This window comes from Carcharodon carcharias, chromosome 32, assembly GCF_017639515.1.
Source record: "Carcharodon carcharias isolate sCarCar2 chromosome 32, sCarCar2.pri, whole genome shotgun sequence".
Taxonomy (NCBI): domain Eukaryota; kingdom Metazoa; phylum Chordata; class Chondrichthyes; order Lamniformes; family Lamnidae; genus Carcharodon; species Carcharodon carcharias.
The window spans coordinates 391591-410813 of NC_054498.1; the positions used below are offsets into that span (position 1 = coordinate 391591).

The 19223-nt window shown below is 43.8% G+C and overlaps 1 protein-coding gene across 5 annotated transcripts in view; it reads right to left on the reverse strand.

Moving 5' to 3' along the window:
* LOC121272153 (leucine-rich repeat-containing protein 49) overlaps positions 1-19223 on the reverse strand; it is a 244678-nt gene that overhangs the window by 73575 nt on the left and 151880 nt on the right. For all 5 annotated transcript variants that reach the window (XM_041178664.1, XM_041178665.1, XM_041178663.1 and 2 more), the window contains one exon: positions 2805-2986. In XM_041178664.1, coding sequence (XP_041034598.1) covers positions 2805-2986 — 182 coding nt within the window. The remainder of the gene's footprint in view (positions 1-2804; positions 2987-19223) is intronic.

Below are 19223 nucleotides of genomic sequence, written 5' to 3' on the forward strand. Positions count from 1 at the left end.
GGCACCACCCGTTCCCTGCACGTGCCAGATAATAAAGATTTTATTGTATTATGAGGACAGGATGCATGTATTTGTAGCTCTTTGCGTTTTAAAGATTGAGGAGTGATCTAATTGTGGTGTTTAAAATGATTGTGGTCTGACACAAGTCATCAATCTGAAATGTATTTCCAGCACTCATTGTTTCTATATAAAATGAATAATGGATTAATTTGATATAGGTCAATTGTTTCCCCTGGTGGGAGAATCCAAGATATGAGCATATCATTAGGCCATTTTAAGAGTGAAATCAGGAAATACTCTTCACACAAAGAGTGGGTCGTGGGAATGTGGAACATTGTTCCCCAAACATTGTGGATGTTGCGGGGGGTCAATCTAAATTTTCAAGATTAACATTGATAGGGTTTTGTTGGGGAAGGGGATCAAGGGATGTGGAGTGAAGACAGATAATTGGAGTTGAGGTACAGATCTAACATGATCTGACTGATGGTGCAACAAGCTCAAATGGCTGAATGGCCTCTTCCAATTCCTTTGTATGTTACAGATCTGGGGAATGTAGATTTCCTGTCTTACTGAAGAGGTGGTGGTGACCCACCCCATATTTTCAGAAGTAAAACCAGAATTCTTTCTATCTTTCACCCTCAAATCCTTTCCACATTCCTTCAGTGAAATACCTGACCTAGTGACAGTTTTCTTCCTGGGAAATAGTGCAATGAGGGATGTATACTTTTATATTTTTGTGATTATGTTTTCTGTGTAGAAAGCTTTGGGTGTGTGTGTGTCCATGGTTAATTAAACAGGGGGAAGGTTACTAGAGACAGGTTGTCTGTGAAGTCTAAGAGATGAAAGGTTAAAGGTATTAGGTTTGTGAATTTGTAATGAGAGGTTATGGTGGGTTTGAGTTACAAGTAAATAGTACATTGTGAGATAAATGGGGAAATTGGTTTTTAGCAGTTGAATTTCAAAAGGGAGTTCAGAGGTAACAAGGAACATTTGCATCTTACAGGGGTTCCATGAGTAAATAGGGGAAAGTATATTTAATTTTATTGACCCGAAAATAGAGGCAAAATGGAAAACGTGAAAGATTTTTATATTTGGAGAATTGGAGTTTCAAAGAGGCTTGAGGGCAACGCAACCAGAGATGAAAGGGAGGGAAAGATATTTAAGGAAGGGAAGTTTAACTATTGAGAGAGTTGCTGTGGGGAAACCCACTGAAGGCCAGCTTCTTTCTGTGTGAGCTGCTGAAAAGCTATGGGAAGTTTTGAATTGAAAGCAGCCATCCAGTGTTAAGCCAGGAGAGTCTTTGTTTTAGGAAACAGTTTGTTTCTGAACCTCCTTTTGGAATTCCACATCAGAGTGGAAGTGTCTGAGAAGTCGTGAGGTGTATCTTTATTAAACTGACATTTCCTTGACTTGGGTGATACTTACTGAACTTTTATGGTTAAAAATCTATAAGGGGTTGTTGCCAGAAAGGTAGTTTAATTGTGTACTTTTGACAAGCATGCTTTTTGGGGATTGATCCGTGAGATGGTTTTAACTGTGTAACTTTTATCTTGCATACTTGTTTTATTTATTTTTTAATTTTAAAATTCTAAAGGTGTTACTGGAGTTCCAAGCTTTTGAGGTCAGTAGCTCTTCCTCCTCGTTTTCACAATAAAAGGCTTATAATCAGCTATACAGGCTTCACTCTGGGGTCTGGCTTGCTCAGCATTAACACTGGGCAGCAATTTTGGGTTGTTGGGTGGGCAGATCCGGGAGCAGCCAGGAAACAACCTGCCGCCCGCGATCAGCCCCCGCCCGCGATTTCACGTTGGCTGGCCAATTAACGGCCAGCCAGTGTGAAACATACACTGAGAAGCTCAGCTCTGCTGGGGGGGGGGGGGGGTGGGGGGGGGGCAAGCGCTGAAGTCAGCACGAGCTTGGGAGAGCCCACAATGAAAGCTTCCTGAAGGCTGAGAGCTACCTCAGGGAGCTGAAGAATATAAAACCATCAAATAAAGATTTATAAATGCAGAAAAAAATGTCCACATATCAGACTCACTCACCTAAACACATTATAAAAATTCTGCCCAAACATTTTTAATTTTTAAAAATTTAATTATGGAAACCACATCCTGCTCTTGGATGATGTTTCCTGAAAAATGCAAAGGCCACCTGGCCGATTCGCCTGCCCCCAACTGTAAGGTTGGACAGGCAGTGAGAAAATGCTGTTAATTAATACTTTAATGGCCTTAACAGGCCTCTTAATTGTCTGCGGGAGTGCTGCCGACTGAAATATCGCGTGAGCGCGTGATGACATCGGCACTGATGTCATCACTGATGTCACACCCAATCAGGCTGAGCACATGGCTGCCTGCAGGATGGAAAATCCTGCCCATAAGCTGTGGGTGTAACAATAGTCAGTGCCTACTTATTATTTATATTAAATAGTCAGTGCCTACTTATTATTTGAAATCTTTCCTTCATCAAGACTTTCATGTTTTTTGCTGTTTTAACTATGATTATTTAAAGCCGGAAAATTACAAGTGCTTCTTTGTTTGAACAGAATACCATATGAACAGACTTGCTGGTTTTCAGGTTAAATACCAAAACTGAGAAAAAAAAAGGATAATGAAACAGGCAAAAAATAACTATTAAAAAAACCTGAATAATTCCACGTTAAAACCAAAAACAGTGGAATTCCCACAGTTTACACCTGATCATTACTTCCTGATTTACTCATAATCTCTCCTACCCACCATTTCTCCACCTCACTGTTGTCCTGCACTATAGGTACTGGCCTTTCAAAGTTTCTCAATGAAAAGTACCTCGACTCATTCGGCCATAACCCATGTTCATGTTCATTGATGTGACGTGGCTTATGATTACTGATGTTACTGGCTGTGCCGACAGGTTTCACTCGTTCTTGCTGTGCCTCCTTGATAGCAGCAACTGTCTGCTGGATCTCCCACTGTCTGGCAGCATTACTGATAGCCAAACGGCGCTTCTCCTGTAAAAAAACATATATTTAGTAAAACACACTTTTCTGGCAACAAGGTGATATGAATGAAGAGCGCTGTAAAGAGAAACCAACTCCATTCTCTTCTGCAGAAGAACTGTATGGCACAGAAGGCATCTGTTTATCATGTCTGACATTAAAAAGGTTCATGACAGCCAATGAGTTACTTCTTGAAGCATAGCTACTGTTGTAAAACAGGAAAATTTGCCAAACAACCTGCTTTCAGCAAGCTCCCTCAAACAGGAATGATATAAATGATCAGTGAATCTGCTTTATTGATTCTGGTTTAGGAATAAATGCCAGTCAAGGTACAAGCAGAACTCACCTGCTCTTCTTCGAATAGTGCCATAGGGTGGGTTTTTCCCAGAATTGCACTAAGTGCGGTAGCAAGTGGGTAAAATGGAGTCCTACCCGCTGACGAAAATGGAAGGTTTTCATACTGTTTTTCCTGAGCCCACCTCATTATTTAGGCATTCCTGGGAAACACGTCGTTTCCATGGCGGGTGGGCTATTATTCGCCATCACCCCGCTATTGCACCACGCCAGCCACCATCTTTAAAAGGCAACCGCCAGCAAAACACTCAACGCCAGCAGCTCACCACCGCTGTCCAGGAGACATGGCCAGCAAAGATAAACAGACTGCACCCTCCCCACTTCAATGACGGGTCCCTCAAGCAACTGCTGGATGCCATGGAGGCCCGACGGGATTTGCTATACCCCCCACTCTGGCCATAGGATGGGTAGCAATGTCACCAAGCCAGCTAGGGAGGGGTTGGCAGCAGTGGTCAGCGCGAATGTCCTGCAGAGGAGGACAGCCACCCGGTGCCACAAAAGGATGAATAATCTCCTCCATTCCGCCAGGGTAAGTCACTCTTTTCATCACTCCCAACTCACACACTCACAAACCCATCACACATCCACAGGGCCCTCACTCACTGCCAAGGTAAGGGACATCACTATTCACTCTCTCACACACACCATCATTGTCCTCATCCATCCATGGGACCACTCACCACCCACACAGGCCAGGCATATCACAGAATCACAGTGCAGAAGAGGCCCTTTGGCCCATCGAGTCTGCACTGACATGTGAGAAACACCTGACCTACCTACCTAATCCCATTTACCAGCACTTGGCCCATAGCCTTGAATGTTATGATGTGCCAAGTGCTCATCCAGGTGTTTTTTAAAGGATGTGAGGCAACCCGCCTCCACCACCCTCCCAGGCAGCGCATTCTAGACCGTCACCACCCTCTGGGTCACATCCCCCCTAAACCTCCTGCCCCTCACCTTGAACTTATGTCCCCTCGTGAATACCCTTCAACTAAGGGGAACAGCTGCTCCCTATCCACACCCCTCATAATCTTGTACACCTTGATCAGGTCGCCCCTTAGTCTTCTCTGCTCCAACGAAAACAACCCAAGTCTATCCAACCTCTCTTCATTACTTAAATGTTTCATCCCAGGCAACATCCTGGTGAATCTCCTCTGCACCCCCTCCAGTGCAATCACATCCTTCCCATAATGTGGCGACCAGAACTGTACACAGTACTCCAGCTGTGGCCTCACCAAGGTTTATACACCTCCTACACGATCTCCTTACTTTTGTAATCTATGCCTCGATTGATAAGGGCAAGTATCCCATTTGCCTTTTTCACCACCCCACTAACATGCCCCTCTGCCTTCAGAGATCTATGGACAAGCACGCCAAGGTCCCTTTGTTCCTCAGAACTTCCTAGTGTCATGCTGTTCATTGAATATTTCCTTGTCAAATTACTCCTTCCAAAGTATATCACCTCACACTTTTCAGGGTTAGATTCCATCTGCCACTTATCTGCCCATTTGACCATATTGTCTATATCTTCCTGTAGCCCAAGACATTCAACCTCACTGTTAACCACCCGGCCAATCTTTGTGTCATCCACAAACTTACTAATCCTACCCCCCACAGTTATCTATGTCATATATATAAATGACGAGTAATAGGGGACCCAGCACAGATCCCTGTGGTATGCCACTGGACTCTGGCTTCCAGTGACTAAAGCATCCTTCTGTCATCATCATCTGCCTCCTACAACTAAGCCAATTTTGAATCCACCTTATCAAATTACTCTGTATCCCATGTGCATTTGCCTTCTTTATTAGTCTCCCACGTGGGGCCTTGTCAAAGGCTTTGCTGAAATCCATATAAACTACATCAACTACACTACCCTCATCTACACACCTGGGCACCTCCTCAAAACATTCAATCACATTTGTTAGGCATGACCTCCCTCTGACAAAGCCATGCTGACTATCCCTGATCAAACTTTGCCTCTCCAAGTGGAGATAGATACTCTCCTTCAGAATTTTCTCTAATAGTTTCCCTACCACTGACGTGAGACTCACTGGCCTGTAGTTCCCTGGCTTATCACTACAATCTTTCTTAAATAGCGGAACCACATTAGCTGTTCTCCAGTCCTCTGGCACCTTCCCTATGGCCAGAGAGGAATTAAAAATTTAGGTCAGAGCCCCTGCGATCTCCTCCCTTGCCTCCCTCAGCAGTCTGAGACACAAATCATCCGGACCTGGAGATTTGTCCACTTTTAAGCCTGCCAACACCTCCAATATCTTGTCACTCCCAATATCAATTTGCTCAAGAACCTCGCAGTCTCTCTCCCTGAGTTCCATACCTTCATCCTCATTCTCTTGGGTGAAGATGGATGTGAAGTATTCATTCAACACTCTACTGATGTCCTCTGGCTCCACTCATAGATTGCCCCCTTGTTCCCTAATGGGCCCTGCTCTTTCCCTGCTTATCCCTGGTTTCCCTATAACTATATCCCATTGATAATAGTTATAGAATATCTTGGGACTTTCCCTACCTTTACCAGCCAGAGCTTTCTCATATCCCCTCTTTGGTCTCCTAAATGATTTCTTAAGTTCCACCCTGCACTGTCTGTACTCCACTAATGCCTCTGCTGATTTGTTCCCCTTGTACCTGCTAAAAGCCTCTCTTTTCCTTCTCATCGTAACCTGAATATCTCTGGTCATCCATGGGTCCCTGGGCTTGTTATTCCTTCCTATCATCCTAGAGGGAACATGTTGAGACTGTACCCACCCCATTTCCTTTTTGAACGCCCTCCACTGTTCCTCTGTAGATTTCCCCACAAGTAACTGTTCCCAGTCTACCTTGGCCAGATCCTGCCTTATTTTACTAAAATCCGCTCTCCCCCAATTCAAAACATTTTTTTTGCAACTTGTCTATTTCTTTGTCCATAACAAACTTAAACTGTGCCATGTAGTGGTCGCTATCACTAAAATGCTCCCCCACCACCTCAGCCACCTGTCCGGCTTCATTCCCCAGAATTAGGTCCAGCAATGCACTGTCCCTTGTTGGACCCGCTACATATTGACCTAAAAGGTTCTCCTCTACACAGTTCAGGAAGGATGAGAAGGCACTAGAGAGTATGCAGAAAAGATTCACAAGGATGATTCCAGCGATGAGGAACTTCAGTTATGAAGATAGACTGGAGAAGTTGGGGCTGTTCTCGTTAAAGAAGAGAAGGTTGAGAGGAGATTTGATAGAGCTATTCAAAATCATGAAGTGTCTGGACAGATAGATAGGGAGAAACTGTTCCCATTGGTGGAAAGATCGAGGACCAGAGGGCACCGTTTTAAGATCACTGGTAAAAGAAGCAATGATGACATGAGGAAAAATATTATCACACAGCAAGTCTTTAGAATCTGAAGTACAATACTTAAGAGTGTGGTAGAGGCAGGTTCAATTAAGGTTCTCAAGAGGGAACAGTTTATTAACTGATAAGGAAGAATGTGCAGGGTTACAGGGAGAAGGCGGAAGAGTGGCACAAGGTGAATTGCTCCTTTAGAGAGCCAGCAAAGACATGATGGACTGAATGTCATCCTTCTGTGCCGTAACCATTCTATGATTCTACAAGTGCAGCTAAGATTCACTAGTTTGCTTCCTGGGATGAGGGGATTGTCCTATGATGACAGGCTGAGTAAATTTGGCTTAATTCTCTGGAGTTTAGAAGAATGAGAAGTGATCTCATTGAAAAATGGGGCAGCAATTTCCCCCCGTCGGGGGAGGGGAATGTGTGGGAGCGGGTGGGTTCCCAATTGGCACCCACGGTCGGGGGCGTGCCACCATTTAACATGGGTGAGCCAATTAAGTCTCGCCCAGCATGACGTCTGCTCGGGAACGCTGTCTCTGTGCAGGTGGGGGAGGATTCCCTGAGCTGGGTGTGCACTCTTTCATGCATGTACACGAAAGAATGCACAGATCTCCCTGAGGCAAAGAGCTGCCTCCGGGAGATCAGTGGAAGTTATAAAAATTTTTGGAAGGGTAGAAAAAATATTCCTGACATATCCCCTAATGTGACACTGTCACATGAGCTGGGACATGTCAATCTCTTGTATTTAAACATTTTAAACACATTTTAAATCCCTCATGAAAACTCATCCTGCCCGTGGATGAGGTTTCCTATTTTTTACTGAAGACTCCCAGGGCTCTTCGCCTACCCTCCAACCTTAAGGTTGGACAGGCAGGTCCATTAATTGGTTTAATTACTTTTTTAAAGGCCTTAATTGGCTGACCGGAAGATGCAGCCCATGCAAAATTCTGAAGGGATTTGACAGGGTAAACACAGACATTGTTTCCACTGGCTGGGGAATCTAGAACATGGTGATACTGTCTCAGGATAAGGGGACAATCATTTAGGACTGACATGAGAGGAAATTTTTCCACTCAAATGGTTAAGAACTTTTGGGGTTCCCTCCCCAGAAGGCTAAGGATGCTCCATCATTGACCATATTTAAAGGTGAAATTTTACAGCTTCTCCCGCTGACAGGATTTTCTGTTCCCACTGAAGTCAATGGAGTTTTGAATGGCTTGCCACATTTTACAGCCCCACTCCTGCTGCAATGTTGCCATAAAATTCCACCCTAAGGTTGGGATAGATAGATTTTTGGTCCCTAAGGGATTCATGGGATATGGGAAGTGGGTGGGAAAGTGGAGTTGAAGCCCAAAATCAGCCATGATCATATTGACTACTGGAGCAGGCTTGAACAGCCATTTGGTCTACTCCTGCTCCTATTTCCTGTGCCTTGTGAAGGTATGTGATTATAATTACGATTCAGGATGGTGTGTAGCTTCCCTTGTCTTTCTAAGCAGTAGAGGTCGCGGGTTTGGAAGATGCTGCTGAAGGAGCCTTGGTGAGTTGCTGCAGTGCATCTTGAAGATGGTACATACTACTACTACTGTGCACCAGTGGTGTAATGAGTGAATGTTTAAGGTGGTGGATGGGGTGCCAATCAAGGGGCCTGCATGTCCTGGGTGGTGTCGAGTTTTTTGAGTGTGGCTGCAGATGCAAATATCCAGGCAAGTGTGCAGCATTCCATCACAGTCCTGACTGAGCCTTGTAGATGATGGGACAGCCTTTGGGAGTCAGGATGTGAGTTACCCACCTCAGCATTCCTAGCCTCTGACCTGCTCTTGTAGCCACAGTTTTTATATAACTGGTTCAGTTAAGTTTATGGTAAAAGGTGACCCCAAGATGTTGATGTAATGGTAATGCTGTTAAATGTCAAGGGAAGATGGTTAGATTCTCTGTTATTGGAGCTGGTCATTGCATGACACTTGTGTGGCGCGAATGTTACTTGCACTTATCTGCCCAAGCCTGAATGTTGTCCAGGTCTTGCTATATGAGGGCACAGAATATGAGGCAGAAAGAATGTATTGAGTACTATCCAATCATCACCGAATATCTCCACTTCTGACCTCATGGGGGCAACAGTTGAAGGTGGAATACTAACCCAAGGAACTCCTGCAGCAATGCCCTGGGGCTGAGATAATTGGCCTCCAACAACCATAACCATCTTCCTTTGTGCTAGGTCTGACACCAACTAATTGCGAGTTTTTCCCTGATTCCCATTAACCTCAATTTTGATATGACTGCTTGGTTCGGTCAAATGCTGTCTTGATTTAAAGGTCAGTCACTCTCACCTCAACTTTGAAATTCAGTTCCTTTGTCCATGTTTGGGCTAAGACTGTAATATGGCCTAGAGCTGAGTGCCCCTGCTTGAGTACTGGTGAGCAGGTTATTGCTGTGTAATTGCCACCTGACAGCACTGTTAATGATATCTTCCTTTGCTTTACTGATGATTTAAAATAGACTAATTGGTGAGTTTGGAGTTGTTCTCTCTTGTGAACAGCATATATCTTCAAAATATTCCACATTGTTGGGTAGATGCCTGTGCTGTTGTTGCACTGGAACAGATTGGCTAGGGGCACAGCTAGTCCTGAAGCACAAGTCTTCGATACTACTACCTGATCTTGTCAGGTTCTATAACCAAAAACAAATCTGCGCTTTCAACATTTCTTGCTACACATGGATTGAATTAAATTGGTGTCCTCTGGTTCTCGACTCTGTCCAGACGCCCTCATGATTTTGAACACCTTTATCGAACCTCCTCTCAACCTTCTCTTCTCTGAAGGGAACAGCCCCAACCTCACCAATCTGTCCTCGTAACTTAAGTTTCTCACCCCCACATCATTTTTGCAGATCCTTTTAGCATCGTCTCCAATGACTCAATGCTTTCACATCGTTCCTAAAATGAAGTGCCCAGAATTGTAAACACTCCAGTTGAGACTGAACCAGTGTTTTATGAAGGTTAACCATAACTTCCTTGCTTTTGTAGTGTTTGCCTCTCCTTATAAAGCCCAAGGATCCTGCATGCCTTATTAACTACTGCATTAATCTGCCCTGCTTCCTTCAACGATTTGAGCACAAATACCTGTTATGACTACAGCTGGTGTTAATTGCTGCGCACACCAAATCCCAGAGAGAAACTTGGCTTATGGGCCATACCCTTTTTTTGTATTCTGAAAACGAGAAAAAGACATACCAATCCCAGCAATCAGAAATCCAGTAACAATTCAGGGATTTAAAAAATTAAATGTAAAAGTTTTATAAACAAAAATAAAAGAAAACTTGAGCACCCAAGATTACAATTACAAAACACTCCCCAAAACTCTCTGGAGGGAAAGACTGGGTTAACATTTCAAGTCCAGATGATTCTTCTTCAGAACCAAAGGAAAACAGAAATGTGGTGACATATATACAGTTTAGGGGGCGGGGTGGGGGGGGGTGGGACAGATGAAGCTGGATAGAAGGCCAGTGATAGATGGAGGCAAAGGAGAGAATGCAAAAGATGTCATAAACAAAAGGTCGAAGGGGTGCTGATGGTGGTGATACTGGCTAAAGGAGCTGCTCATGGTGACATTAAGAGTAGAAAGCAGGATGAACAAGTACCATTCGTTGCTCCCAATGTGGTCTCCTCTACATTGGAGAGACCAAACGTAAACTGGGCGACCACTTTGCAGAACACCTGCGGTCTGTCCGCAAGAATGACCCAAACCTCCCTGTCGCTTGCCATTTTAACACTCCACCCTGCTCTCTTGCCCACATGTCTGTCCTTGGCTTGCTGCATTGTTCCAGTGAAGCCCAACGCAAACTGGAGGAACAACACCTCATCTTCCGACTAGGCACTTTACAGCCTTCCGGACTGAATATTGAATTCAACAACTTTAGGTCATGAGCTCCCTCCCCCATCCCCACCCCCTTTCTGTTTCCCCCTTCCTTGTTTTTCCAATAAATTATATAGATTTTCCTTTTCCCACCTATTTCCATTATTTTTAAAAAAAATTTTTTTAAATCTTTTATGCTCTCCCCACCCCCACTAGAGCTATACCTTGAGTGCCCTGCCATCCATTCTTAATTAGCACATTTGTTTAGATAATATCACCAACTTTAACTTTAACACCTATGTGTTCTTTTGTTCTATTGTTGGTGACATCTTTTGATGATCTGCTTCTATCACTGCTTGTTTGTCCCTACAACCACACCCCCACTCCGCTTCTCTCTCTCTCTCTCCGCCCCCCACACACACACCTTAAACCAGCTTATATTTCAACTCTTTCTTGGACTTGAACTCAAGTCGAAGGGTCATGAGGACTCGAAACGTCAACTCTTTTCTTCTCCGCCGATGCTGCCAGACCTGCTGAGTTTTTCCAGGTAATTCTGTTTTTGTTTTGAACAAGTACCAGGTGGCCCTAGTGGGGATGGGGTGTGGGGAGGTGATGGTGTGGGAGAAAAGATCAAAATAGGCTGAAAAAGTGTCTTTCCAAAGATGCTGTCAGACATACTGAGCTTTTCCAGCAATTTTTGTTCTTGTTTCACATTTCCAGCATCCGCAGTATTTTACTTTTATCTTAGTGTTTAATTGACTGCCACTTCTCTTCCAGAAATGCCTACCTTGAAGAAGTACTGCTTTTCTCTCCAACAGGATTTCTGCTTGTCTCTTTTGCCCTGTTCACCTTCATTGCTTTCCAATTCCCTCCTGGTGGTTGACAAGGTGTTTACTAAAACTCGCTTTCACAGCCGTATTTCCTTCCTCAGTGACTATTTCCATTTCCGAATTACCCCACATTGATTCCAACTGAAGTTCCATCCCTCATGTTTCAAATCCACCCAGGATTACAGGTATCTCCGGAACATACAACACTCCTCGGACTGCTGTTCTCGCCACATCCTGAGATCCACACTCAGTGCCAAGTTCTGAGTTTTGAACACACTTGACCTCTCCCTCCAGCAGCACCGACTCACCCTACCTCTAGGCTGTCCTTCCCCCCAGTTTTATTTTGTTCTTCGTCTCAACTGACACCGTAACAAGAAACTTTGTCTCTTTCTTTCAGGTGCTAAGGAACGCAACTCCAACAGCTTATTGATACCAATGCTCATCCAGGACCCTCCACCCCGTCCTGTCCCTCTGACCCCACTCCATCTTCTAATCCCAGCCCCGGCTGTGTACTCACCATGCCCCCTGACCTTCTCCTCTCTGATGCTGAACGTTCAGCACTCAGCAAAGAACTCAAATTTCATACCCTTACACCCTCATCTCAATGAATTTCAGGCTCAGCACGATGCTAAGTTCTCCTTCCACCGCCTTCGTCTCTGTGCTCACTTCTTTGGGCAGGAGTCCTCCCCCCCCACCGTTCCATGGATCCTTTCACCTGCCTCCAGTATTCTCCCTCCACCTGGACCCCTCCCTCTGGCCTCTCACCTGCTCTTGATCTTTTCATTGAGAACTGTCGGCGTGACATCGGTCGTCTCAATTTCTCTGCTCCTCTCACCCACTCTAACATGTCTCTTTCTGAACTTGCCGCACTCCATTCTCTCAGGTCCAACCTTGACTTTGTTATCAAACCTGCTGACAAGGCTGGTGCTGTTGTTGTCTGACATGCTGATCTCTCGCAGAGGCTGAGCGCCAACTCGCAGACACTTCCTCCTACCTCCCCCTGAACCATGACCCCACCACCAAACATCAAACCATTGTTTCCAGGACAGTCACTGACCTCATCTCCACTGGCCCTCCACAGCTTCCAATCTCAGAGTCTCCCAACCTCGGACAGCCCGCTTCTACCTCCTCCCCAAAATCCAGAAACAGGACTGTACCAGTAGACCAATCGTGTCCGCCTGTTCCTGCCCCACGGAACTCATTTCTTCTTATCTTGACTCAGTTCTCTCTCCCCTTGTCCAGTCTCTTCCCACCTACATCCGCGATTCCTTTGATGCCCTACATCATATCAACAATTTCCAGTTTCCTGACCCCAACTGTCTCCTCTTCACCATGGATGTCCAAGCCCTCAACACCTCCATCCCCCACCAGGATGGTCTGAGGGCTCTCCACTTCTTCCTTGAACAGAGGCCTGAAAAATCCCCATCCACCACCACTCAGCTCCTTCTGGCTGAACTTGTTCTCTCACTGAACAATTTTTTCCTCAAACTTTTCTCATTTCCTCCAAATAGAAGGTGTGGCTATGGGTACCCGCATGGGCCCCAGTTATGCCTGTCTCTTTATGGGGTATGTGGAACATCCCTTGTTCCAGTCCTACTCAGGGTTCCTCCCACAACTCTTTCTCTGGTACATCAATGACTGTTTCGGTGCCGCTTCATGTTCTCGTCTGGACCTGGAAAAATGTATTAACTTAAATGTATTAATGTATTAACTTAAAGCTTCCAATTTCCACCCCTCCATCACTTTCACATGGTCCATCACTGACACTTCCCCTCCCTTCCTTGACCTCTCTGTCTCAATTTCTGGTGATAGACTGGCCACCAATATTCATTAAAAGCCCACCGACTCCCACAGCTCCTCGACTACAATTCTTCACACCCTGTTTCCTGTAAGGACTCCATCCCATTCTCTCAGTTCCTTCAACTCCGTTGCATCTGTTCCGATGATGCCACTTTCCAAAACAATGCTTCTGACATGTGTTCCTCCTTCCTTAACCAAGGTTTCCCACCCACAGTGGTTAACAGGGCCCTCAACCCATGTCCAACCCATCTCCCACGTCTCTGCCTCATATCTTCTTCTCCGTCCTACAACCATGATAGGGTCCATCTTGTCCTCACTTTTCACCCCACCAGCCTCCACATTCGAAGGATCATCGTCCACCATTTCCGCCAACTCCAGCATGATGCCACCACCAACCACCAAACACATCTTCCTTTCACCCCTGGTGGCATTCCATAGGGACCATTCCCTCTGGGTCCACTCCTTTATCACCCCCTACACCTCTACCCCCTCCCACGGCACCTTCCCATGCAATCGCAGAAGGTGCAACACCTGCCCCATTACTTCCTCCCTCCTCACCATCCAAAGGCCCAAACACCCTTTCAAGTGAAGCAGTATTTCACATGCATCCCTCAGTTTGGTCTACTGCATTCGCTGCTCCCAATGCAGTCTCCTCAACAGTGGAGAGGCCAAGCGCAGACTTGGTGACTGCTTTGCGGAACACCTTCGGTCTGTCTGCAAGCATGACCCAGACCCTCCTGTCGCTTGCCATTTCAACACACCACCCTTCTCTCATGTCCACATGTCCAACCTTCACCTGCTGCAATGTTCCAGTGAAGCTCAACGCAAACTGGAGAAACAGCACCTCATCTTCTGACTAGGCACTTTACAGCCTTCCGGACTTAACATTGAGTTCAACAACTTCAGTTCATGAACTCGCTCCTCCATGCTCACCCCTTTTTTCAAATATTTATTTTTTAATTTTTATATAAACATTTCTTTTCTCACCTATTTCTATTATTTTTTTTTAAATGTATTTCCAATCATTGTTTTATCCCCACCTTTTAGCCTATTTTGATCTTTTCTCCCACACCATCCCCTCCCCCACCCCACCCCCACTATGGCCATCAACCACTTGCTCATCCTACTTTCTACTCTTAATGTCCCCACTAGCACCTCCTTTAGCCAGTATTACCACCATCAACACCCCTTCAACCTTTTGTTTATGACATCTTTTGCAATCTCTCCTTTGCCTCCACCTATCACTGCCCTTCTATCTAGCTTCATCTGTCCCACCCCACTTAAACAGTATATATGTCAGCACATTTCTACTTCTCTTTAGTTCTGAAGAAGAGTCATCTGGACTCGAAACATTAACTCTGTCTCTATCTCCACAGATGCTGTCAAACCTGCTGAGTTTTTCCAGCAATTTTTGTTTTTATTTCAGGTTTCTAGTATCCGCAGTATTTTGCTTTTACCCCAAAATTCTCTACTTGATCAAACCCACAAGTAAACAGCTTCCAAGCAACCCTCCCTTACAAATGTCTAACTATGAAATCTAGTAATATTACACAAGGCAAACTGCTGTAGCTTCAATAACCTTATCCATTCATTTATCAATGGTTTTATCCCCTTTTTTATTCCCTCCTCTATCCCATTTCCTATCCTTTCTTCCCACACCACCACCACATCCCCTCACCCCATTCCCTACAGGTCATCTGTTACTTGTTCGTGTTGTTTTTTTCAGAGTGTTGGCCCTTGTTCTGCTATTATCACATTCTGCTTTCTTATCTTTCCCACAATCAGCACCTTTTTTAAAGCACTAACCACTATCATTAACACTCCCTTTGTCCTTTTGTTCATGACATCTTTGTTAAGCTCTCCTTTGCCCCACCTATCACTGGCCTTCAATCCAGCTTCACCTGCTCCACCCTCCTTAAACAGTATAAATTTCATCACATTTCCACTTCTCCTCTGAAGAAGGGTCATACGGACTCGAAATGTTAACTCTATTTCTCTCTCCACAGATGTTGCTCAACCTGCTGAGTCTTTCGAGCATTTTCTGTTTTTGTTTCAGATTTCCAGCATCCGCAGTACTTTGCTTTTAACACTCTGTGGTGGAATCCACTTCAGAATAAAACTGTTTGTTGCCCCCCAAAGCTTTTCTGGCTTGACTGGATTGCTGGTTCAAATGGCATCCTCTCCCAGCTCAGAGCTGACAGCTCCCAGCTCAGCTCCAGCTCAACAGCTACTCCAGCTATCCACAGTAACTCTAAAGTACCTTCTTTCTTTTTCATCTCCATTGTTCTCACACCTCTTTGAAACTCAAATCCTTCCAAATATAAAACCTCTTGCGCCTCTATCTTGTCTTTGCTTTTGGGTCAATAAAATATAATATCCCAACTACTATTTACTTATGGAACTCCTGCAAGATGCAAACATGCTTCTTTACACCCTGACTCCCCTTTGATATTCAAACTCTCAACTTATCTAAAAATGCAAATGTTAGATTTAACCTACTTACTTGTACCTCAAACTTAACACCTCTATTCTTTTCATGTTTTAAACCCACCCCCCAGACAATCTGACTCCTATCAATCTCTTGCCCAGTTCAATTAAATCTCACACATGCACACACCCAGACACCCAGCCTTCTTTACAGAATAACACAATATTCCCCAAAAATATTTTTAAACTAAATCTCACATACCCAAATCTCCTCACATTTCTTTGCGTTAAATTTCATTTGCCAAATGTCCCCTCACGATTCAAAATAATTTCAAATTTGCCTTCTGCTTTGGGCAAGTGATGCAGGGGGAATGCAAGAAAGAATTTTTTATGCAACAAGCAGTATTGAGCTGGAAATCATTGCCCAAAGGGTTGATGGAAGCAGAGATGATCAATGAATTCAAAAGGAAATCAAATGGCTACTTGAGGGAAATAAATTTGTGGGGCGGTGAGGATAAAGCAGGTGAGCTCTACAGAGAGCCAACATGGATTCAACAGATGAAATAGCCTCATTCTGTGCCTTAATGATTCTATAACTTTAAGACCCCCACCCCCCCCTCCCACCACCCACGCAGTGTGCATTCTGTGCCCTTGCTACTCTCAATGCTTCTTCAAATTGTGTTCAACATGGAAGAGTATTGATTCATCAGCTGAATGAGGATGGTCAGCAGGGTATTTCCTTGCCCATGTTTGCCCTGATGCTATCAGACTTCATGGGGTCCAGGGTCAATGCTGATGACTCCCAGGCCCACTCTCCCCCAACTATATACCATGTGCCACCACCTCTGATGGATATGACTTACTGGTGGAACAGGACATAACCAGAAATGGAGAAAGAGAAATCTGGGATTTTGGCTGTAAGGTATGATTTAGTGAGTATGTCTATGTCAGGATATTGCTTGATTAATCTATAGGGCAGCTCTTCCAATTTTGGTCCTCAGGGCTTTGCAGAATCAACTGGGCAGAGTATGCCTTTGTCATTTCTGTGCCCTGATTGATGCCAGATAGCCCACCTGATTTTATTGTTTTTCAACTTTTCTGTAGTGATTTGATGGAACTGAGGAGCTTGCTAGGCCATTTCAGAGGGCAGTTAAGAGTCAACCACACTGGGTCAGGAATCAAAAGTAGGCCAGCATGGATGGCATTTCCTTCCCTAAAGGACATTAGCAAAACAGATTGGTTGTTCTGACAATCTGGTCGTTTAATGGTCACCATTATTCAGGATTTATTCAATAATTCAATTTAATTTCCACCAGCCGCCGTGGTGGAATTTGAACTCATGTCACTGGAGCATTGGTCCAGGCCTCTGGATTACCAGTCCAGTAAAATTACCACTATGCTGTTCCCATAAACATAAACAATCAGCACAAGAAACAATGACTAATCTCTAACCTTCTACAATGAACTCATTGACAACTACGTCTCTACCCTCCCTCCCTTGCACCATTCATTCATTAAAAGGCTCTCACATAGTTATCACTTTCTATTGGAATGCAGACTCAAATGTTATTAAATTGTTGAGGCTTTAAAACATTGGTTTTCTTTTCACTGGTTACATACTCATTTCTTACCACGTAATAGGCTTCCAAGCCAACCCTTTCTAATGTGATGAAAATCAGACAAGGCTTCAAAAGGTATCACTTTACTCCTGTCTCAACCTGCTTTTTAAACATTGAAGTCTGAACTGAGAGAAAAGGAATCAAAAAGTGTACAAAGACAACAGGCTAATTCACAGAATAACTAAACATGTAACAAGCTAACTGTCTTTCAGATTTAATGGACTAACAATGTGGATAGTGGCCAGGAAATTATCATGTTTCTCATGAGGAATCCATAGGGATGAGTTCACAGTTAAAAAGTGCTAACCTATGTGGATCATCATGTCTCACTGCAGTAATCCGTAAACGAGATAACTTTAAGGCCTTTAACAAGTTTTCAAAATAAAAAGCTCTTAAACTGTGTTATTATAATAAGAGAACCTAATAAATTAATAAGAAAACTCCAGTAAACAAAGATATACTATGATTAAAATATTTCATTGTTTTCCCTGGTCAAAACTCAAATTAACTAATCCCTGTGAGCTGGAGGATGCAAGAAGAAAACTAGCATGCCTCAGATAAATGAAAACAGAAAATGCTGGAAATACTCAGCAGCATCTGTGGATACTCTCCAAAGGTAGTGTCTGACCTGCTGTGTATTTCCAGCATTTTCTGTTTTTATTTCAGATTTCCAACATGAGGTATTCTGCCTTTTATTAGCCTCAGATAAGATTTGACATTAGAAAAATTTAGTTCCACTACATCCCCGTACCTTGTCCCATACTATTGAATGGGAAAGAATGCCAATTCATCTCTTTAAAGAGGAGCTTGATAATATTAGGTTAGGCTTAGAATTAGGGTTATGAGGAGTCTGGTTAGAGATGATTTCTTCTATGGAATACAATGAGGTGCTAGCACCACAGAACTTTCATGCAAAGGAAATGCAATTAGCTAATGATAACGTAAGATGTGAAGTTAGATCATTAACCAGGGAGTTTTTGGGTGACAGGGAAGATCTCTGCAGATTAAACGGTTAGTAAAATTGATGATAAAATAGGCATTGTGTGGTCTGTGGCAAACACAAAGTCCTTATGATACAAAAGGAGAATATTACAGAAAGCATATTGAACTGGAGCCACATTCTCCTTAAACTACAGATTGAACAGCCACTGGACCCTCCCCGAATTAATCTTCTGGGATTTTATTTCACTGCCACACCCAATCCTTCCAGTGGAGCAGTTCAAAGGCTGCTAGCTACAACTTCTAAACTGACTGCCCAGCCACTAATAAACATATTCTGCCTATCTGGCAGAGGAGATTTCCTCCCAGATTGCCTTCATTTGGTGATTATTGTTGGGGGACAGCTACCCATGGTTTGATTTACATAGAATTCAGTCAGATGTCTGGATTTCCATGCTGTGCATCTGGACAAGGTGTTATTCTAAAACCAACTTCTTACAAGATGGGTCTGTGGAAAAAGTGGTTTTTAAAAATCCTTTGATTGTGTCCATGGAGCAAGAGGCAGGTTGATGTTCAGTCTAGATGTTATTGGGCTGATGACAAGCAGAAAGGTAGATGGGGCTGTTACTCTATGTGATTATTGGAGATATATTTTGATTTTTAAACTATAATATTAATTAATGCAATCAAATTTAGTTGTCTCTGGCTCCTGTAACAAACTCTAGACATCTACCACCATTGTGTATTTATGCTGATAATGTATTTTGAAATTATTCAGTTAGTCTTAGCTGAAAATGAAAAACAGTATTTTATTTTAGCCCAAGATAACTCAAAAAGCAATTTCTCTGATTATTGAGACAGCATAAAGGCAGCTTTATTAATACATGCAGTCTCTGCCCAGGGCATGTGAAATGGAGTAGTGTTGAGGATTTTCACTCTACATGAAAAGCATGCTTTACCTGGCCAGGGAATGTTCAGAAGAACAATCTAGATTCAGAAGGACAATCTAGAAGGAGCTTTAATCTAAAGCTAACCTGGGCTGTACTTGACCAGCAAATGCTTATGAATGGCTTTTTCTGGATAGAA